The sequence below is a fragment of the Tubulanus polymorphus genome, chromosome 3 (genome assembly GCF_964204645.1).
Source record: "Tubulanus polymorphus chromosome 3, tnTubPoly1.2, whole genome shotgun sequence".
Taxonomy (NCBI): Eukaryota; Metazoa; Nemertea; class Palaeonemertea; order Tubulaniformes; family Tubulanidae; genus Tubulanus; species Tubulanus polymorphus.
In genome coordinates, this window is record NC_134027.1 from 18,338,708 (window position 1) to 18,363,231 (window position 24,524).

Consider the following 24,524-nt stretch of genomic DNA (forward strand, 5'->3'; position numbering starts at 1 on the left):
ATTCTTAGCTCTTGCGTATAAAATTGCATTGACCTCGATTGGGGGCGTTTTCTCTTCGAGCGAATGTGATTGGCTCTTTTTGGGATATACGGGGAATGCCGGCGCTACTAAAATAATTATGGGAAAGCCAAAATGGCGAACGTTTCTTTCGACTAGGTGCCGTACGCTCGCGCATTCAAATTGCTCAGCTGGTGGGAATATAATTATTTCAATCCGCCATAGGTATTGTTTCATTTTAACACCCGGTGATTGTTTTCATTGACAGTACGTGTAAGCGAACATTCACACGGCCTCCACGTGCACGCTGAGTGCTAATCATTAGACTGTTGCACACACAGGGGCTCGTATCAGAGTTATAGGTAATGTAAAAACGATAATCTGTTAATCCAATGTATATAGTATATATAAAATAACAAGGGGGCTAACGACGTTCACAAACAACTCAACTTCGGTCGCTTACTATCTCGTTATTTCTCATCCGATTTTGATTATCCAGGCATGATATGAAAGCTAATAGCTTTCTGCTTCTAACGAAACTAATCCCGTTAATTTCCAATGAATAGTTCGTGTCTTTGAACACGAAATTACAGCCGAAATCGCTTGGCCGAAAATGCTATGACGCCGGTTTTTGCCGATTTCGATCGCGAATTTTCCGATTTTACGTCAATTCACGAACTCCATGCGCGATCTCAAAATGGCGACTCATCTCCCACAATGCTTGGCGCAATGCCGAACCGAAATGAATTTTATTTCCAATTTATTTTCTGTGTATATTTACATGAAATTCAGAATATATTATAAAACTGATCGTGTTTATTCTAGCTTAAATAAGATAAAACATTATTTGATTGAATTGTTACGAAATGAAATTCACTGCGGACCTGTTGCTAGTTCAAGTTCAAGGTCGCCATCTTGAGATCGCGTGTCGCGTGCGTGAATTGACGTAAAATCGGAAAATTCGCGTTTTCAAAGTTGGAAGATCGTATGGAATAACGAAACAACCGCAATATTTAGAAAATATAGAATGTTTTGCGCATTTGAAGCCCTCGATCATCAAAATCGGTGAAGGGTTTCGTGTCGAACTCAACGTTTTAAATTTCGAAATCGGCAAAAACCGGCGTCAGCATTTTCGGTCCAGGTGATTTCGGCCCTAATTTCGCGTTCAAAGACATATAATTCACGAACTATTCATCGGAAGTTAACGGGATTAGTTTCGTTAGAAGCAGGAAGCTATTAGCTTTCATATCATGCCTGGATTATCAAAATCGGATGAGAAATAACGAAATAGTAAGCGACTGAAGTTGAGTAGTTTGTGAGCGTCGTTAGCCCCCTTGTTATTTTATATATACTATATACATTGGATTAACAGATTATCGTTTTTACATTACCTACAACTCTGATACGAGCCCCTGTGGTTGCACACACACGCTCGTACTACTACTTTATACACTACTATATATAGTGATACTGTATTAACTGTAGAATAGAATGGAATATGTTTTATTGCCCGACAAAATACAATTGCTTAGAGCACAAAAACAAAATCAAAACTTATAACAATTACTATAATTAATGCGGTTCACAATTAACAGGTAATTAACATCATACATAGACGCACATACACATACAGATACAAAATCAAAAACCTACAACAACATATACAAAAATGGTCAAGAGAAATTTAGAAGCAGTTTTGATAAATTTGGTGAGTTGATTAAGCTGTTTCCCTTTAGTTTTCATTAGTTGGGTAAATTTGTAAACGCTTGGTCTAGTTCTGAAAAATGGTTTTAAACATTTAGTGCGGATGTTTCGGAAAAAAGGGCATTTATTGACGTGATGAAATTCGTCCCCAACATCTTCAGTGTCACAGAGTCTACAAATTCTTTCCTCCCTGGGGGTTCGAATGTATCTTCCGGTTTCTATGGGTAATTTGTGGTTGGAGCAACGGAAGCGGCAGAAAATTATTCTTAGGTCCGATGGTAATGTGTTGAGGTATTCTTCAAAGCCCCATTCACTTTTGAAATGTTTATAATATATAGCTGTGTTAGAGTTGTTTAGGGATTCGTGCCAAAGTTGGGTAAACTGATCTGTTAAGCGTTGCTGTACGGTGGAAGCAAAAATATTTAAATTTGGGGTATTCTGTGTATACCTTATTTCGCTCAACCCATTGGTTTCTAGAACATTTCTTATGAAGTCAAGCCATTTACTAGTGTTCCTGTCGCTTAAAAAGTGACGGTACAGGGTTTTATACACATACGATGATAATTTGTTAGTATTCAACAGGTAACTCCAGAAATTAAGCATTCTGCTCTTAATGGTAATTGAAAGAGGGAATCGTCCTAGTTCACCATAAACAAAAAAAAAACTCGGTGTTGATCTTTTTAATTTTAACAGGTACTTGAAAAAGGTTAATTGGACTCTCTCTAGCCGGTTCAAAATTAGAAAACCCCAGATTTCACAGCCAAAAGTTAAGACGGGAACCACCATACTGCCAAAGAATTGCATTGCTAGATCTATTCCTAGTGAATATTCCTGAACCTTTTTCAATACGAAAAACATGGCTGCTCTTGCATTGGTTTCTATTGAATCTATACATAAAGATAAACTTCCATTGTAACGGAAAAATATACCTAAGTATTTAAAACAATCTACCAGTTCTATTTTGTTACCGTCTATGTAAAACTCGGGGGGTTACGACGCTTTCTTTTCTGAAAGTTTCTTAAGTTTTTTCCAAATTGATTTCTAGTCTCCAAAGTTGGCAGTAGTCAAATAGCACGTCCATTTCATATTGTAAACTATCTGGGCTTTCTGCTAGAAGCACAGCATCATCGGCATAAAATAACACAAAAAGTTTAAACCAGAAATCTAAGTTTTCGTGACCATGAAAGAAATTAATGCCATCACATCGATTTTCCGATAGGTATGATTCCATATCGTTCAATAGATTGAGAAAAGGATTGAGGAAATGTTTTCACCTTGCCGCAATCCTTTAAAACTCTGAAAATAATCTGACCGTATTCCATCTACACGAACAAACCACTTGGCATTTTGATCATCCCTGTTACGTTTTTAGGCTGATCCCATGAGGGTAACCTCTTCATTATCCACTATTGTCTAGTCAACGGACTGAGTTTAGATTATCGAATTAAATCAGTCAACTCGTAGAATGAAACTATGGCTGTTAGAGTAATTATTCATCCATTCAGTGATCATATTCTACATGTAATTGAAGGAAGTACTGTCGTCTAGAGGTGACGAGGTCTTACCATATTATCAAAATTGTGAAATCACCCTCAAATAATACATACCGTGAATGATTCGGTCCACAAAATTTCAAATTGATTATAAGTGAAATTAAAAGCAGTTGTTGTCCTTTAAATAGCACCCACAGAAAACTAAAACTGGATAAGTTTAAATCGGGTCATAGCCAACATGGCCTATGCCATGTTTTCCTCGCTGAAATAAATTTTTGAAAATAAGTAAAATCTATTTTTATATTGACAGCTTTGCCGAGGAATGGCAGAAAAATCGCAGTGCGCTAAATAAACAAATGCTACGTCCAAAAAATGTGAATCAATATTGTGAAGAGCTGAGTGGGATAGTGAGTGACTTGATAACTAGATTTGAGTTGATTGCAGAACCTCTGGGTGAAAAAGCAGGAGCTGAAGGAGTGTTTATACATAATCTATCTAATGAACTTTACAAGTGGTCTTTAGAATGTATGTAATTGCATGTTATACTGTATGTACTACGTCCGTGTCGATTAATCTTCTTCTCTTTTCAGATAGATTACCGTAACAAAACCATAATCAGGAACCTCGATTTAGTCCAAAATTTATCAATGACAAGCATATTCCATGATTTTCTTTAAATAAACATCACGGAATTTACATTTCAGAAGCAGGCCGGGTTTGGGGCTGGGCATTAAAAAACCGGTGGTGTCATATCGCTAAATCATGAAATTTTCAAAAAACACGGAATTTCTTCATTTTTTTACATTATTTACAGTAACCGGGTTTTCCCGCAGGCCCTTTGTCGGACAAGGCACTGGACGCATGTTTTCATTACTGCTACACGGTATCTGATAGTTCATTATGATTGTCACTCAACAAATTAACAATAAAAAAACCAAGGATAACAATTGAGAACCTAGGCAATTTATCTATCAACATTCACTGCTAACACCGCAGTAACTTGTGTATTGGGCCTGTCGGCGAGGCAATGCGTCGGGCGAGACCGCATCTACTATATAGACGATCTGCGTATGTTACCATTAATAAGCCTTTAATTTATTTCACTGGCGCTGCATTGTAAAATGGATATAAAAACCATGGTTTATTTAGAAAACCATGGTTTATTTAGACTGCACGGTTTAACTGTTCGCACTAAGTCCAATTTGGGGCATGTGGTCGGGAATCAGGAGAAATAATCCAAAATGATCGATGTCAGACGAAAATGAATAGACCATGCATATTTCATTTTGGATTTGGATGTTTTCATGCACGTCGTTCGTCTCAATTATGATTTATGCGAGCAAATTTAATAAAAGTTGAATGTGTAAAGATTATGAAATGATTTCTTCTCTAACTCTTCTTGTATTTAGAGATAGCTGATATCGTTACTAGACGGGGATTTCAATTAAAATACAGGTACATGTTTGGTCGTAGAACATTTCACATTTGCAGCCATCTAAAACTACGACCCGACGTACCGCGACCCAATCCCCATAATAATATTCGGTTCTACTAAGTTCGCCAAAAGTCGATTAACTTCGACAAGCCACGTTTGCCCTGGTGCCGATCTCTTATTCCAACTAGATTCTGACTGCTGCTGCATGTGGCAACTGGTAGCCAGTCAACGGTATCAGGGAATAATATCAGATAGATTGCGTGAAGTTGCATTCAAAGCTAACACAGTGCATCGATTGGTCCGGTGTCTTGTCCGACGCCAGATATCCCCGCGAGAAAACCCCATTACTATATAGGCTATTAAGAGTGAAAATGCCGTGTTATTAGATGATTCCGCGATATAACAACACCGATCAAAAACCTATGACCACAGACAATGATTTGCGACAATCAACCATCGATGATAAGTGATTTGCACAAAAAATTAATGATTAGACCAAAACATCTTGAATGATAGTAAATCGTGTGGCAACCAAATGCGCCATTAAAGCCCACTTGGGACTAGTCCCAGCGGGCTATTGCATTCACTTTTCATCCGTCGTCCGTCCATAGACGGAATCCAGTTATTTTGGGAGGTTTTGAAGATGCTTCAATGTAATGTCTTGATATTTAAGTTATACATGTATCTACCCTAGACCCATCTTCAGCCCAAAAGCTGGCCCTGTCAGAATCAAGATGGCCGACTGGCAGCCATTGTTGTTCGCCAAAATCAGCACTTTTTACACATTTTTGAACTTTTGAGGGAAATTTTGAAGACGCTTTGATCAATTATCTTGATCTTTAGTTTACATTTGAATCCCCTAAGAGCCCATCAGCATGAGAAGAAAGGGTCGATTGAACTCAAGATTGCCGTCTTATGACCTTTTTAGTGCCCAAAATGTCAATTTTGGTCCGAATTCTGAGTCCTGTAGCTTCCTACTGGTTTGCTATTTTCGATTGCAATTTGTGATGGGTATTCTTTGGAAAGGGATATTTTATGCCTGAGAGGTATTCTTGATCAGCCAATTATGACGAAATTGGCGGCCATCCTTGGTGCCATCAGTACTCATTCGTAGGTGGGAAAAAGTTTTCCACATTATATTGATACCTAAGCATATTTTGTTACCACAATCAATTGGAAAGTTGTAGCTCATAACGTGTTCTATGAGTTTGGTGAGTGGTCAATGGTTTTTGATGGGTTTCGTCGTCAGACGAACCCATCTATGGCATCGTCGTCATGTCTGTCTGTCTGTCCGTCTGTGGATGTTTCTTTATGACACGATTTAAGCTGTTTGTGTGGACCGACAATTCTGTAATTTCACACAGGTATTCTCTACTTGATGTAGATGGTGCAGCTTGGTTTATATTTGATTCTGATGGCTATTAGTGCTCTAATTTGGTTAAAAGATAATTAACGTTACTCGCTAGTTCAAGCCGCTGTATAGCGCGTTGCTACGACGACGCTCGATCAACATACTGGTACTCGCTGTGTAATACTGAACACGTATATACCTGTAGATATTGATCGTACTAGCACCGGTTTTAGATAGCGCGCGCGCTGATCGGTCTTAACACTTCTCGGAACTGCTGTGCTAAATGCTGAGAGGCCGAATCTATGAACAATCATTTATTGGGCTCGTCACATTTGATAGTGAATGGATAAATAATCGGTGTCAATGACGGTCGCTACTCCCCATCAGTATAACTCATCAGTATAAGAAATAATTCTTTCGAGTTTTTTTTTTCAATCCCCGAAGTTGTTGTTACTATGTTGACCTCGCCGTTTTATAAGCTTACCGATGATTCTTCTAGTATTTTCAGGGTCACAAGACATGACGAAGTCACAAAGTTTTGTACAAATTTCACGAAACAAACAATTATTTAGGCGGCACCTGATCTATTGATTAATTATGATAAATAATGTTTATTTCATTAAAAATTTGTTTTATTCAAACACTACTTTCATCGCACATAGCGTGATCGGTAGGCCCTACTATTCTACGGTAGGCCATGGACTCTTTCATGTGGTAGGCCTATTACAAATGATACAATCCGCGTGTCCGTGAATAAGTGACACGTGGTGGGGCGGGTTGTGAGGAGCATCGAAACTAATCCGTCACAAATAATAGATAGAAAACAATACCTTAAGAGGTTAACTTTTATTAACATCATTACCAAATCAAAACCTGCACATCCTATCATAAATAGAAATTCTAAGAATTTATTTCAAAGAATAATAAATTACGTCTAAATATTGGGATTCGAACTCGTAGCATCGATTCAGGGGCCTTTCCCAAAGCGGGTATCCCGCGGGGAAAACCCATTACTATTTATATCGAGAATCGCCTTTTCGACAGCGAGTTCGGTGAATGAAACAGAAACAATTACACAGAAACCCATCATGGAAAGTTTCTTTCTGGTTGTATATGGCCACCATGGGGCGTTGAATAATACAATAACTTCGTATTTCTCTATTATATTTATACCTATGCATATTTTGTTAACGCAATCAATTGCAAAGTTATAGCTCATGACATCCTCTATGATTGTGGTGAGTTTTAAGGACATTAGTTATTCTATATGGTCACCAGGGGGCGTTTAAAAGTAGAATAACTTAATCTATCCGGCTTATTATATTGGTACCTAGGCATATTTTGATACCATGATCAATTCCAAAGTTGTAGTTCATGACATGTTCTATGGTTGTAGTGAGTTTCAAGGTCATTGGGTTTTGCAAATGGTCACCAGGGGGCGTTGAATAGTAGAATAAGTTAGTATTTCCATATTAAATTGGTACCTAGGCATATTTTGTTACCATGATCAATTGCAAAGTTGTAGTTCATGACATGATTGTGGTGAGTTCCAAGGTCATTGGTTTTTGTATATGGCCACCAGGGGGCGTTGAATATTGAAATTGTTAGATTGTTCAGCAGTTGAAACCACTTCCCAAGTGGGCATGGTGTCCCTGGACCCCTAGTTTATTTAGATTATTTTAAATGGTGGACAAATCGACGTCTCACAATGAAAAATCTAGGGCCAGTTGAATAGACCCATAGGTTAACTCAATTGATACTTATATAATTATCCCTGTAATGTTGATACTATTCTATGAAACCGTCTCCTACATTTTAAGATTTTTACATTTATTACCTATATAACATATATTGTAGCACATCCGTTTGCGTCAACATTGGATTTTGAATATTTCAGCTATATCTTCCGTTATGTTTGAAACCAGGCTAGGCTGTTTAAAAGAACCAGTCGACCCCAAAATACAGAATTTTATTGATAACATAAACAGCATGTGGTATACGACTGTATTACTATACGCGGCATATGGAATGCAAAGAAAATTTAAAACAAAATATTATAAACGACACATGGAAAATTGGGATGTTATCTTTCAAGTGGGTAAGTATAGTCTAGAAATTCTTCATTATTACTTTCTAGCCCACTTGCGGGCTAGCTGCTACTGCGTTTACTTTCGTTGGTTCCTTCATCCACAGAGAAAATTCAGTTATTCTTGGAAGTTTGAACGCGAGTGGATTGTCTTGATAGTTGCTCTACTTATGTAACGGCCTGATCAGAATCAATATGTCCGATAACTGACGGCCATCAGAAAGCAGAACATTTTACCCGTTTTTGAAGATTGCTAGGAAAATGTCATATATATTATTACTTGTATCCTTCAAAGGCCCATCAGCATGAGACTGCATGATTCTGTTGATCGGACACTAAGATTGCTGTCCTGCAACCTTTTTTTTTATGCCCAAGAAGGCTTTTGACGAAACCATGAACAGGTTTTAACTTATTGATTTGATAATTGCTAGCACGGTCATATGATACATCTTGCATTGGTTTGGGATCAGCCAATATGTGTGATAAAAAGAATGTATGTTTCTCGGTACAATTTTATTTTTACTACTAGCTTTGGTGTGATATGACTTATTCATTTATTCCTTTCAGCACGTGAAAATATTGAACGTAGGACAAAAGAATTAGAGATGGCTGGACCAGACGATAGAGCATCTGCGTTCTTAACCAGATTATTATTAAATAAAGACCTATCACAAGGGGCGTTAGTTTCTAATGTTGCAGAACTACTGATGGCTGCTGTTGATACCGTAAGTAATTGCGATACGGGAGATATGTAGAAATTACGGCTTTCAAAAATCGCAGAAAAGCGTTAAGCGAAGACTTTGCGAAAAACGTATTCAAAAAGTAGAGAAGCTTAAACGAGATTTTCAGAAAAAAGTGACCTACACTTCATTTTGGTCACTGACTGATTAATGTTTTCAGAATATTTTGAATGTCCATATGCATGTATCTGAACCTTTGTTCATACAACTTTGATCAGACAAAAACTAAATCTAAAGATGTTAATACATTTCAGACGTCAAACACAACATGTTTCATGCTGTTCAATCTGGCAAACAATGAAAAAGTTCAGCAGAAATTATACGATGAGATAAAATCAACTGTCGGGGTTGATGGAGTTATCGATGTAAGAAAACTGGAGCAAATGGACTACTTGAAAATGTGTCTCAAAGAGAACTACAGGTATACAATTCTGTAACTCTGAAGTTCAGTCATACATTGGACATTTCTTCGTCTGAAGGTGTAATTTAGAATTGTCAGGTCATAGCCTCCATGTAATCAGGAGATATGAAATATTCAAAATCTATGGCTGTCTCATATGCGCGCCAAGCATGAGAGAGGGCGACGAGTATCATACCAGGTTACGCCGAATAGGGTACTGGCTACCCGATCATGCGCCGTATCTTCCATAATTTACTAAAAGAAGGCGTTGTATGGAATGGAGAAACTATAAGAAAATCTTCTGAAAGTACCTCTTAATTCGAAATCCCTACCGAAAATTTTGGGGATCGGCAAATAGGCGTAAGCGGACAGGTTGTTCCACTGGTGTGAGAGAACGTATTTTTTTCTCTCCCACTGGTCCAGTTGCAGGGACACAGCTATATCTGTACTTCGATTTCTGATTTCAAAATCAAACCCCCAGTTTCACTCTCGTGTGTGGTGGGTTTGTAAGGGACTCCAAAACAAAAAGTCAAACGAAATCTACCTATCAAATAAATGACGGATCAATTGCTATTTCAACATCAACAGGTGCACACATACTCCTCACAAAGGTTGAGTCAATAGTCGCAAATAGATCCAACATTGGTGAAGCATCTGTCCGCCCTTTCTTATTCAACGCCTGTTCGAATGGAACCTGCTTGTCCTGGCTCTTGTCCGCTAAACGGAACACTGTCCTGACACCACAATGAGGTGTCCATGGCTAGACCGTACAGGGATGTCGATCGCTCCCTTACCTGATTTTTTCTCTTATGGAAGAACTTCAGGGCCTTGACATCTGCCAGCCTTACCACGTAGTTTATATCTCAACTCTTCTCACCAGAGTTGGTGCTGGTTTGTTAGGCATGACCTACTTTTTCCAAAATTTCCTACTGTTGCGAATTCTATCCCCGTAAATTTCATGAGCTAACTTATAATCAAATTCTTATTCAACAGATGAGTATACGTTTTACTGGCTAATTTGAGATGAACTTTAGGTATTGTCGGCAATCGGGTCTTTATCGAACATTGTTTTCCTAAGGAGAAATTCTTGTCTAGCGTAGTAACATTCGTTATCAAACCACGGTTGTGAATTTTTCATGACTCTGCTGTTATTGTTCGCGGATCACTTGGATTTACCTGTTATTGTTGGTGGATCACTTGGATTTACCAAAAGTAGTTTTTGTTCTTGAAGCGAATATGTTACTAATTTTTTGAATCAATGGTGTTTAGGTCAAGAGAAGAGGGATCTAAGGAACTGAGTTCATTTAGTAAAGAGTTTACCTCAAGCTGGGATATATTTTCCCTGGACTGGTCACTAGAATCACAAACCCATGAAGGGCTTTTCAGCGTGATATCTGAATTAGACATATCATCGTTACGTGCTTCTTTTTGATTATCTTGTTCTTGTTGCTTACGTACACACAAAGCAAATTCAACAGGACAGTGCTTATCCGAAAACAAAGGGTTAAAATTACAGATTTCAAAGCTATTCAAGTAAGGTATGAAATGAGGTAACATGATCACATAATCATCCACAACACGGTCACTGCGGATTTTCCACCCGATATGTATATCTTTACCAGATCTACCGTTAAGGATCACGAGATTTAAATCCCGAACCAGATCTATGAGTCTTTTCGCGAAGGGTTTGATAGGAGTACCGGCTTGAGATGACCGTTCAAATGTCATACAGAAGTTTAAAAGCAGTTCATTACAATCACTTAGCTCAATTTGTGGGTCCGGATTTACAGTATTTGAACAATTGTCAAATTCGGACATTGTCTCAGTATGCGGTGTTGTCATATCGCAGAATCACGGAATCGCGGAATTTTCTAGAAAAGACGGAATTTCTTCATTTTCACTGTACAACCTTGTTTTTCCACGGGATACCCCTTATTGGACAAGGCACCGAACGCTTGTTTTCATTACTGGTACCTGGCAGGCCAATGTGATTATCTATTACTATCGTTAACTAATTTAATAAAGGCTGCATTGTAAAATGGACATAAAGACGATGGTTTATTTAGATTTCACTGCTTCAATGGTCGTATTAAGAACAAACTGAGGTACACATTATGCATATTCTGGTTTTGGATTTTCAATGCGTCTCGTGCATCTAAATTGTCGTTTATGCGAGTGTGGTGTATCTAGTAGAGTTAATAAAAGTTAAATGATATCAAAGATTATATATAAAATGGTATCTTTTTAACTCCGTTATTTGTGAAGAGAAAGCTATTACTTAGTTGCTTCTCCGTGTTGATTCCTTGGGTCTAAAAAAACGTCACGTCGGTACTAGACGGAGGTTTCTATCAAAATAATTTTCAAGGTACCGCGGTAAATGTTTTGGTGTTGTCATATCGCGGAATCACGGAGTCGTGGACTTTTTTCAAAAACAAGGAACTGCTTTTTTTCTCAATAAATATATAGCCGGGTTTTTCGACAGGGATACCCCTTGTCGGACGAGGCACCGGACGCCTGCTCCATTACCGTCAGCCGGTAGGCCTATGTGATAATTTATAGCAATCGCCACTCAACGAATTAACGATACTTCCTAACGAGAAAATGGAAACCTACGTGGGCAATCTATCTTCCAACATTGACTGCTGACCCCAAAGTGGCTTGTGTATCTGCGTATAATAAGCCATTAATCAATTTGATTAATACTGCATTGTTAAATCAATATAAAATCGATGGTTGATTTACACTGCACTGTTTCATCCGGTCATATTAGGACGAAACTAATGTATGCGTTCAAACGATCAAGAGAAATATCCAAATGATCGGACGGAAATATTAACAGACATTATGCATTCTGGCTTTCGATTTTTTCATACGAGTCGTGCATCTAAATTGTGATTTATGCGAGTGTGGTGTATCTAGAACATTTGATCAAAGTTGAATAATTTATCGAAAATGATAAATCTTTTTTAACTCCGTTATTTGTGAAGAGAAAAACCCGGTTACTATAATGGTAAAAGTGAATTAGAAATTCCATGTTTTTGGAAAATTCTGCAATTCCGTGATTCCGTGATATGACAACACCGCTCAGTATGCGCATTAAAAGAAATAACGTGATGATTATTAAAACCAACCAGGCCTCTTTTTATTAGCTCAAACGCCTCAATAGAACTATAATTACTTCTGTCTGGAGGAATATAAACAGTTCCGACAATAGTATCACAATCTGACGCAAAACACTCTATCGACAGATCCGACAATAGTATCACAATCTGACGCAAAACACTCTATCGAATTTACATGATAACACAATTATGGATTGTTTGTTTCGAGAATAATACCATCCTTAAACTTAGAATTGAAAATAATAGAGATTCCACCAATGGGTTTGTAAGTGTGATCTGACTGCGGCCTTGATTTAGAAAATATCGTATAATTTGGGATAGTAACATCATCCAACGAATTCAAATGAGTTTCACCTAAGCTAATACAGTCAAATTTGTTGGTTAAAAAGTCCTGTGATAAAAGTTTGTGTTTAAGACCACACACATTGAACGAGAGGAAATAAACTGGTTTCTGAGTTTTGGAAGAGTTCGATTTAAATTTAAGTTGGTCCACTAAGGATTTGATACACTCGTGATTTGCTGATGGTTCACGATGCCCCGCGCTGTGCTAGCAGAACGCCTAGCTTTTCCAAGTCTTTAGGTCCATTTATATAATGACACTCTACAGATCTACCGTTATGGCACAGAATTCTACCGTTTCTGGTCCACACATAATAATCCTTCCGATGTAATAGGGCGGTCATCAGTCTGGTAAGATCTTCACATAACAGGTTGTTATATTCTATGGCATGGAAATACTGTCAAAATTAAAATAGCATTTTTGACGCGTCAAACGACAAGTCAATCTACGCGTCAAACGACGCGTCAAATTCACTTTATTCAAAATCTTATCTCATTTCATAATGCATTTAATAAAGATCTATATGGTTTGGGTTAAGGTTAGGTTGAGGGCCATGTGTAGGTAAAACATTCCTCCTGTATTTGGCTGCCTCGGTGGTCTAGCAGTGTCACTGTGCTAGCGCTTGCAGGCCTGAGTTCGAATACTGTTCTTTTCTCTATGTTGTATTTTTTTCTACAGATTTTTTGAGTCGAGGGATTAGTGTGGGATTCTAATCAGAGCAAATTACTATGGGCAACTCATATACAAAAGGAATAATGCCCCGTGGGTGATCCTGTACCCAAAAACTGACCTTATCGGAATCAAGATGGCCGACTGCCGAAATCAGCAATTTTTACACTTCAATTTTCAAGGGAAATTTTGAAGCCATGCTTTGATCAATCAATCATTCTTATATTTGTACCTTTTTTGTTCCCAAAAAGGTCGACTGATTTTGGCTTCACCTTTTCACTCTATACGAACCTTATCAGACTAAGGTTCGTGGTGCAATTCATGCAAGAATTCAGAGACCTTCATCCATTCCTTGCAAGGGTTTGATTCCCTACCGCTAACATAAACCCTTCATTGATGAATCCTTGAATGGTCTAATTATTGCCCATATTTCTTTGGACAAGTTGCTGCTATTAAGCGGCCACCAGTCTGTAATGTATATTATGTAACAATAATACATTGAATTGTAACATCTGCCGCGAAACGAAGAGCTTTCGAAGTAGCGGCTGATCTAGGAACAGCGAGACCAGAGGGACCAGGGCCCTTTCCCCTCAAAGTTCCGAGCGTTTATTTCTTATGTTCCCGAATACTGCCGCGCCCCGGCTTGAGAGTTGTATTTTAATAATCTACGCATTTCCTCTTGTATTAGTTCTAAAATGCAGGAAATCGCACATATGCACATCGAATTTGAAATACATGTAGTCTGACGGGATAACCCTCAGATCCCCCACCCCCGTTTGCGCCTAATACAAGACAGTTCATAGACCCGCCCCTGCGAAGGACAGTCGGAGCCACCAGAAGAGAAAAAAACAATAGATGCTTATAAAATGTATTATGAAATGAGATTAAATTTTGAATAAAGTGAATTTGACGCGCCGTTTGACGCGTCAAAAAACCTATTTTTATTTTGACAGTATTTCCATGCCATAATATTCCGTACTCTCCTTCAGCTTTTTCTTGTTCTGTAGCATATCCAGTTTTTTTTCGTTCGCTTTCCCGTATCGATGCAGTACGTCGTTTTTGAGATCGACGCAATGCTGCAAACATGTGTTTTAAGGGACGACTCACTTTTGTCTTCCTCTTCTGTGAGATTCACGATTTTAAAGTTTCTCGTCGCGAGTACTGCTCTAAGTCGTCCTGAGTCTGCCAGAAATCAGAAATTATCTCCATACAGGACTGAACAAGTTCGTCTTTAAAGGGTAACTGACACCTTTTTTATTTCAAAATATGATGTATTCTATTGATCTATGCACTACTCATCTTCAACCGTTCTGTTCAAAAATGTTTAGTTTACGCGCAGTTTGTGATTTCATAACATGAATTTTGACCTCATTTCGTTGTTTACATCGCTTACTGTTCAGCGTCGGCTAAACCAGCAGGTGCGTGCTGCAACGTCAAAGTATAAAAACGTTATAAGACAAAAGTAAGAAAATACGAAAGGAAGCATTTATTAAAGAACTGAGAGAATGTGAAATTAATGATCCTAAAAGGTTTGGTTAATGTTTAATTCCGCAAATGGGAGCAAAGATAATGAAGGTGATATTGATACTAGATATTTTTTCGAACAGTTAGGAAGTTAAATGTTTTGAATAATGTTGACAATGAAATCAATGATGTTAATGAATCCCCAGATTTGGTTGATCCTCCTGTATACGAAAATTGTACTTTAAACTGTGATATACTGATGAAGTTGTTAAAGCAATTTCCCTACTTGAAAAGAACAAAGCATCGGGCATTGAGTGATTCGAGAATGAATTGTTGAAGTTTAGCCAATATCCAACATAGTAAATATGTTACAAAATTTATTCAATTTAGTACTTAAAACTGGCCATGTCCCGGAGACATGGTCTGTAGGCATTATCAAAACTATTTTCAAAAAGAATGGCGATCCCTGTTACCCTGATAATTACAGAGGTATCACCCTAGTAAGTTGCCTAGGTAAACTATTTACGAGTATTTTAAACCATAGACTGTCAACTTTCCTAGAGGCAAATAATATTATAAGTGAGGCTCACGCCGGTTTTAGATCGAAGTATTCGACTATTGACCATATCTATACTCTGAAAACGATTGTGGAACTGTATCTTTGCCAGGGTAGAAGACCTGTGCCTTTGTTGACTTTAAGAAAGTATGCGACTCAGTATGTAGAGTAACTTAATTGAAGGAAATTAATAGCCAATCGTATCGATGGAAATTTCTTAAGAGTACTTAAAAATATTTACAATTCAGTTAAATCATGTGGGAAATTTTATGGTAGCACCTGTCAATACTTTGCAGCCAATAGGGGTTTAAGACAGGGCGAAAATCTCTCATCTATTCTGTTTTCTTTATTCTTAAACGATATCGAGGATTTCTTTATCACTCGTAGAAAACCAACTCTGTCATTTATTGAAAATCTGAATTCGAGCCGTAATCAGGAGCTTGATACTTAATTAAATTTGTTTATCATTCTCCATGCGGATGATACAGTTATTCTCGCTGAAGATGAGAAAGCACTTCAATCACAGTTAGATACTTTTTTGATTATTGCGCTATTAATGGCCTTACTGTGAATGCCTACAAAACCAAAATACGTAGCAGTCTTAGAAGTAAAGTCAAGATAAAACAGATTTAGAAATTCATGTTAGACGATCAAGAACTAGAGGTAGTTGAAGGGTATGTATGTCTTGGAGTGAAATTCAACTGGAATGGCAGCTTTGCTAAAGCAAGAGAATACCTTTATGATAAAGTAATGAGAGCTATGTTTTCGATCGTTCCAAAAGGCAGGCGTTTAAAACTTCCAGAAGATGTTATGGTCAAGCTATTTGATATGTATGTCGCTCGTATCGCTATGTATGGATGCGAGGTTTGGGGTATGAAGTTCTTAATTTATTAGAGAATCTCCATTCGTTGTACTGTAAAGTTTAAATGAAAGTGACAAAATATTCTCGTAATTTGCAAGTATTATCAGAACTAAATCTTTGAAAAATGTGTCAGCTGCCCTTTAAGTCGCTCGATTGCCATCCTCACACCGTTTTCTATCACTCGCTAGATAGCAGCAGCAATAACATCGCTGGATATCTCGAGTTCACTAATTATCCCGTCAGCAACTTCTTTTGCGCAACTGCAAGTGCTAGGAAGACTCGTTCTTTTTTTGTTGTGATGATTTTGGAACAGTTGTTTCCTTACTCGAATTTCTCGTCCAAGCATTGTTAGACATAGTGACGATCAGTGAAAAAATACGTCTTCACTGTATGACGACTCAAGTGTGAAAGGGGCTGTGATGATAGCATCCTCCTTTTAGTAACACGTGTAGCTCATCAACGAAGCCTTTAATCTTAAAGGATTCTAATTATATCTCAATAAAAAAGATTTTTTTGAAAATATTTGAACTAAAATTAATTATGCATACGTCATCTTGGCGAAAAAACGTTTGTATCGATATGCAGATCAACTTTAAACAATTCTAATTTGCATTTTTTAAAAACACCATACAGGTCGACCAATTTTGTGTAGTATATAGTTGAAATCGAACAATGCGCTCAATGTGATCCTGACTCTGCGACGGAGTTGTCATAATATCTCTGGAGACCTTTCTGGAAATAACTTGCTCACAAAATTCCGTGCACGTAAACTTGTCTTTTGTACCGTACACTTTCGTTATGCGATTAGTGCTGTTGTGGTAGCGTATATCTACCAGTGTGTTGTGGATCCGGGTTGGGTTCTCCAACACTTAAGTGTTGTGGTAACAAATCTCTACCAGCGATGTTGTGCGGGATCTGTCTTTAGGCCGGATCTTCAGTCCTAGTTCTTGAATTTCGGTATGACTGCAATTTAGGTGTCCCTAATGGTTATGTACCTAACCTTACCATAACACTAATCTTTTAAAACACTATAGTCCAGCAGCCAAAAGGCAAATTTTGGCTTTGGATGGATTTCTCTGCTATAGTTTTTTTCTATGTTGATTATTCATCTATAGGATGTCTGTGATGAAGTCCAAGTGGGTGTAGGGTCGTCACCCTTGGGCAATTCCAGAAATCCAAGATGGCCGCCGACAGCCAATTTGTAATTTATCAAAAATCAACTTTCTTAACGATTGACCTACAAGTAAATGTGATACATCTTTTCTGACTTATTTGATGTCGAGGAATCCATTTCTGATATTTATTTTGTGATTTGACGTAACCATGGCAACGGAACCCAAGATGGCCGCCATGGAAGTCATTGAATAACAGTGGGCCTACAGATCGGACTTAGGCCTATGCATAATTTTCAAAAAATATTTTCTTTAAAGTAAAAATGTTACCTAGGCCTACAAAAAATGCTCTAGGCAACAATGGTTATGTTACCATGGCACTAATGAATTTGAATTTCAAATGCTGTTTTTGTCCATCTAATCTGTATCTCTGCTTGAGGTGCTCAATAAAAGGCTCTTTTGCTGCCGGGAAAGTGCAGCATTAAATAAGGGTAAGTACATAATGAAAACTATTCTTTATTTATCATTTCATCAACTATAAGGGGCGGGTCTAGGGTCTATTTAAGGAGGGGAGCAGGAAAAATTAGGGCACATCTGGGTAAATAAGGGCACTCTCATACTTCGCACCTAAGGTGCAAACTAAATTTGATGCAATTTAAAAGCTATCTGGGCTTTTCTGGTGGAGAGTCACCGGAAAACATCAACTATATTTTTGAAACACCCAATACGGATGGTTTAGTTTTAGAAAAAGTTTACTTTAAAAAAATATTTCTATGAAATTCTTTTTAGGGCACCTCGAAATTTTGAGGGAGGCGCTCCCCCAACTCCCCATAAATCCGCCCCTGACTATATCAGTATTATTATAAGTATAATTAAATGCACTGATAGTGAAGTTTTGATGCATATTCGTTAGCCACTTGGTTTGTATGAGGACGTTGATCGAAATTCCAAATACCTTTTACCTAGGCCTATATATTTCGGAATGGTATTGATGTTCTACTTGAAAGTGTGTACCTACGTGTGTTTTGTCGATGTAATCCGATAGTTTAGTGGATGATTTGTAGCTCTCCAATTTTTGTATTGTGACGTCGTAGCTCTATTTTAAAGAACCCTTCTGCATTTTGTGTTTTGTAGCTAAAAAGGAGGGTTACTGCATTTTCAACCATACGTACAAGTGTGGTGCTGGACCGATCACCAGATCCAATGGACCAGGTCGCATACACACTATCATAAGTGCAAGCAAGATATCTGGTGACACGTTACATCTTGATCTCGAAATGCAACTTGCAGATGATCCCGATGTCACAATACCGGTATGTTACCACAATAATTGTGTCTCGAGATACACCTCAAAGACTAATCTTGGACCTTATGTCACTAAAGATAATGAACCACCTAAGAAACAACGGCGCTCATCAACTATTCTATTTGAGTTCAGAGATCAGTGTCTTTATTGTGGCGAATCACGTGATGTGGTAAATAAAGACTCAAAACACCCGGACAGATGGAGACCAGCTTATTTATGCCGATTAACACATTCCGATCACGGGCGCCAAACATACAAACAATATCTACTAGACAAATGTAATGCCCGTGGTGATAGATGGGCAAATGAAGTTCGAGTTCGCTTGGAAGGTGCAGTGAGTGATCTAATTGCAGCTGAAGCCCGTTATCACAAGGACTGTATGAGTGCATTTGTTGGCACGAGGCTTCTTGATAATAACAATTGTGATAAATCTGAAGTTCAGAACATAGATCTAGCTCTGAAATCTGAAATAGCGGAATTATCTAATGACAAAACGTGCGTATGGAATTCAGTAGAATTGTTTGAACAATATGATCATTATGGTGGAAACGTGCTATCCCGGAAATCCTTGATTGTTGAACTTATCAAACACTTTCGTGGGGAATTGATTACACTATCCTCACGAGGATATGCATCCATCTTATTATTTAGAAATAATGCTCGGTTTGTGAAAAAACTGGTAAAGGACAAGGAAGCTGATGATCTTGAATATTATACTGTCAGTCTTGCCAATCAGATAAGGAAGGACTGCCAGAAGCTCGATTGGTCGAAATCATCTTATAGCGTACACATCTATAAGCTTACAGCTGGCGATCAGGTTTCCGAGACATTACAGTGTCTTCTAGCTACAATCTCACCAAAGTTAGAAAAATGCACTTTACCGGCATTGCTGATAGGAAGCATTGTAACAAGTATAGTAAAAAACAGAGCAACAGATATTCAGATTGCCCTGGGTGTATTACTTCGAGACTCTAAATTGATAGTTAATCACATGTATGACTATCGAGTCACGTGTAGTTACGATGAGGTTCTCCGCTTTAAGAAGTCAGCTGCAGCGGCATCGGTTGTTGAGAACAGAAGAGAACAAGGAATGGTTAATGCGAAACATGGATTAGTCCAGGTTGTATCAGATAACTTTGATGCTGATATCAGTTCACCAAGTGGAAAACTATCTACACATTCCCTTGCAACAATAGTAATGCAGCCAACCAGTGATGAGACAACAAATCCTGGAACCATGAGAAGGTTAAAAAAGGAGGAAATGTCACAGCCTGTAGGGGTCGAGGAAGTGGATCAACTCATCGATTATATCGGGCAAAAGAATCCCCCCATGCCTCAGATTCCCAGTACAGTTCTTTCACCAGATGAAGTGACTCATCAGCAGGTTTCTAGCTACAGAGCGCAGGAAGCGGATTTTGCCTTTTTCCAAGATATCCTGAGCAGCAAGGCGTGCCCCGAGTTTAATGGTTACACCACCAGATTGTGTCGAGAGCAAGGCCATTCAATGAAACCAAAAACAAGAATGGTGTACCTTCTGCTTGTAGACAGCCCGCCAGCAGAACCTGCGACAATGATGACAGCATTGCTTGTGGCAAAAGATGTATCACATAATGCCGGCCAAGAGTTTGTTGTATGTACAGCTGACCAGCAACTGTATCGCATTGCCGTACACATCACCTGGGAGAATCCAGCCATGTTCAGGAACTATTATTTGAGATAAGTTGGAATGCATCTGTTAATGAGTTACTGTGGCTGCATTGGTACTCTGATGACAGACTCCGGCATTGTAGAAATTCTGAGTGTTCCATTTGGTGGTGTATTGAAAATGATAACAGGGAAAAAGTATCCACAAAACGTTAGAGCATTCAGATTGTTAGTCGAAGAGTTGCTGCGACCATTGTTTGAATCACAGGAACTTACAGGCATGGCAGACCTTCACTGTGTGCTTGATGACATTTCTTCAAAGAGCAGAACGGCCAAACTCTGGGTTGACTGTCTTATTAGGCCAGTCTTCCTTATAATGAAATACATACGAGCTGAACGCGACGACGATTGGCCGCTCCATCTTGCAGTTGTTAGAGATGGTACCCATGTTCTTTGCAGCAAACCATGTTCACTATGCCAGGTATGCGCTATATTACTTGCGCTCAATGGAGTCGATGCCAGCTGACGTACGGGAGTATTTCATGAAGGGACAGCACACAATGCACCACAAAGATGGACTGTTCAAAGGTATCTGGAGTGATATGGCCATTGAGACCACATTTATGCGGTATGGTCACGGTCGTAATGGAATAATAGGAATCACACTCAAGCCGAATACGCTCAAAACATGGGCATACAGTTTACATACATGCAATGCGATTATTCACCAGTTAAACCAGATGAGAGAGTATGATGAACTGCCAGTGCAAACAAAACACAAAGAGGAAATGAAGTCAAGAATAAAGACTGATGTTGATCACAGAATGTTACTTCGGGAAAAGCTGGAGCTATGTATAGACCCTTTAAAGCCCGATCTACACTCATCAGATGGTATAGTCAACATCGAATCAGGGAAGTTTGTCAGTCATCCAACATTAAATGTCGACAATGCAGTTTCACTAGGCAAGTCACAAATGCAGTCTTTTGAAAAGAGTTGGCCTGGTAGCTTTCATGAGACTATTCCAAGGGTTGTGATCACGATGTCAGTCTCGCGGAAACACATCAAAGTCGGTGATGTGAAGGTGTACGACCCTGAAATGATTTATGCCAGGGCTATGGGCTTGCAGTATAGCTCGCGTGACCTTGACATCAACAGCATCTTAGCTCACGAGTTAGCACCATACCCAGCGTCGATGTTCGAAGCATCTGGTCACATACGTGAACCAAAGACAAAATCTAATTGAAGAACTCACTCAAAGTTGAGATTTCAAGTAGGATCGCAGACAGTGAGATCGATACCACCTTCCTCGATGGTTGTGCTGTACTATGGATGATACCTTGGCCCAATGGAAATGTACAAGACTTCCTAGATCGGTTCCGTTCTTACATCCACAGTAAACTGAAAACTAGCGATGGAGGAAGGAGATACACTTATTGTACAACAAGTATCAACAGTGAATGCTGCTACATCGATTGTTATCGCGGATGAAACGGATATATGTGTGATATTGTTGCATTTCCATTTCTCTGGTGACATATCTGGCCGTGTTTTCATGGTCTCCCCAATACATGGACGGGCAGTCATTGACATAAATGCGACAATCGAAAAGCACTGCCCCATTATTCCTGATCTGTTGGCAGCTCATTGTCTCAGTGGTTGTGATACCGTTGCACCGTACTTCGGAATTGGCAAAGGTGTAATGCTAAAAGTACTCAGAAGTGGTTTGTGCCAGAAGGCACTTCTTTAGCTCCGCAAGAGTTGCTCAAATTAATCAAATGCCTTTGTTCGGCCAAATTGCCCTGTAAAACGCAGAGGTGTAGTTGCAGTCGTGCTGGATTAGCGTGTACATTATTTTGTGTTTGTCAGGGTAACGATGCTTGTTGTAATGAATGCACTAAGAGAAATTGTTGGATACATAAAATAGATAGATGTGTACATGAAAAACAGTGTCATTCAATCAATTAGATGTTGAATACGGGGTAAACGATGCTGGTTGTAATGAAAGCACTTTAAAAGTTGTTAGATACGTTATAAATAGACGTGTACAGAAAACTCAGTTTAAAATTAATTTGCTGTTAAATACATTTTCTGTCAGGGTTAAAGGTTATGTTGTAATGTCGAAATCTGTTAAAATATGAATTATTACTCACACATTACTCACACTTTTATGATTAACATATAAATGATTTTAAAATATATGAAATTTATGTAAATTGTGTTCATATATATGAATATTTTAAGAGTAATAGGGACCTCTCGACCTCTGGCTTGAAAACACCATTTCCCTATTACTTAGGTTTTCCTACGTAGACACATACGTCACTTCCTAACTTGTTTATATATATTACTTCTATTTATGTTTATGTATGACGTACGTATCCACGCAGGTTGTCTGTAACACTGGCCATGAACTCCAGCGTCCGTAAATTACTTTTTGGTATAGTTCAACCGCTGATAACTGAAACCTACTAAATGTTCCCTGAAAGCTTGTTGATATTATTTATGAAAGCCCAGTAATATATGCCCTGAAAGTCTCCGTAATAGTGCCATTTAAAACGTTACCTTACAAAGATAATACGGTGAGAAGATCAAACCATGAAACGTTCCAAATACGGTACGCAGTAATTAGCAGTCAAAGTTCGGTATTTTTTCGCGAATGTATGTTCCATCCGGAAAATTGATACCTTCATTCTGCGGAGATCACGTGGGCTCTTTCAGCTAATAACTGCTCTTCTACAGGGTAGGCCGCGGCCTACATGACCGCGCTTGGAACGTCGTTGTGAGAAAGCTGCGCTCTGATTGTTTGTGTAGGGAATACCAGAGAATACCCTCTGCAGCTTGGGTATTCCCTATCAACCAAGAAATTGTACAAGGGATACACGCCATTTCTACGTCTTGGGTAAGTGAAGTTCATGTTTTTTGCTGAATATGAGAGAATTATCTAATGAAGTGTAAAAACCCAGATAAGTATAGCCATGTTGTGTCCAATGTTGATGGAATTCTGACTTTGATTTATTCCGTCAATGTCAAGCCCGCAAAATTCTTAAAAATTAAGTAAATAAACAACTGTACTGCGATATTAGCTGGTGTTTCCTGTCGGATTTCTAGCGACAAACCGTCATTTACCTAGGCTCATGATCAACGGAGTGCATCGATATCAAACTATCCAGCGTATTTTAGTTGTTATTGTTATTTGTTTTCAATCGCATTTGTATGCACTTCTAGTGATTATTAATTATCAAATTCAAATTTCAACTTAATCTATTTCGCCTGGGAGACGATTTGTTCTCAGCCGCGTATGGGCCTATATAACCATAAAATCAGTAAAATATTTCCATCTTTTTCAGACATTTCATTGTTCTCCAATCTCTGCTTCGGGATTCCCTCTTAGTTTTCAGTATTTCTGTCATTTCAATATGGGACGGGGCAAGTTATTTTGACAGTTGTCGTAGACTTGCACGGGGTTGGGGATGAATGAAAATGGCTTGGCCAGGCGGGAGCGTCTGCCAAAAATCTTTCTTAGGTCTTGACTTAGATTTTTTCGCAAGCAACGCCAACGGTAACTAGTTCATGGGTTTTCCATGGCCGACCTTAGATATCCTAACTTGACAAGCCCCGACAGTGTACCGGTATTGAATACTTTTTATTTGTGTTTTGATTAGGCAGAAACTTTGGTACATTTTTTGTTGTTTCAGATTTTTTCAAATGGATGTTCAATACAATCCCTATTATATCTACACTAGACGGTGGTTTCTATCCGTCTATACTACACAGCAAACACGGCTTTCCCCGGAATAGCTTCAAGACTGATACTCCACCGGAGTAAAGGCATATCTGAAACAACCTAGTGTCACATATGTTTCATTCAGCCCACTATCGTCACTTCAAATCCAGAAAATTAAGAGCATGGTTCAATCTTTATGTTGGTGTGACCATAGAATATGTTGTACAAGTTAGTTAAAACTTGGAGTAATCATTTGACTAATGATTACTCCAAGGCTAAAATGTCCAAGCTTGTTTATACTTTGCTAGTGATAACGACTAACCTTTAAGTCCTAATAGCAAAGACAGTCTTGTTGACTTTTGGCTCGCGTTAGCGAGCCTATGTCAACGGTCTGGCCGATCGATAATCATTCGTATGCATAATATACTACGCTCAAAGCTATTTTTAGCACACTCAAACGCAATTGCATTAGCCTGTAATTTCACTACTAATGGGCGAATTGAACGGATTAAGCAAAA

The 24,524-nt window shown here is 38.5% G+C and overlaps 1 protein-coding gene across 1 annotated transcript in view; it reads left to right on the forward strand.

Moving 5' to 3' along the window:
• Nucleotides 1-24,524, forward strand: part of LOC141902366 (25-hydroxyvitamin D-1 alpha hydroxylase, mitochondrial-like) — a 58,556-nt gene that overhangs the window by 21,184 nt on the left and 12,848 nt on the right. The window contains exons 3-6 of the mRNA XM_074790053.1: nucleotides 3,505-3,719; nucleotides 7,878-8,078; nucleotides 8,634-8,791; nucleotides 9,061-9,227. Coding sequence (XP_074646154.1) covers nucleotides 3,505-3,719; nucleotides 7,878-8,078; nucleotides 8,634-8,791; nucleotides 9,061-9,227 — 741 coding nt within the window. The remainder of the gene's footprint in view (nucleotides 1-3,504; nucleotides 3,720-7,877; nucleotides 8,079-8,633; nucleotides 8,792-9,060; nucleotides 9,228-24,524) is intronic.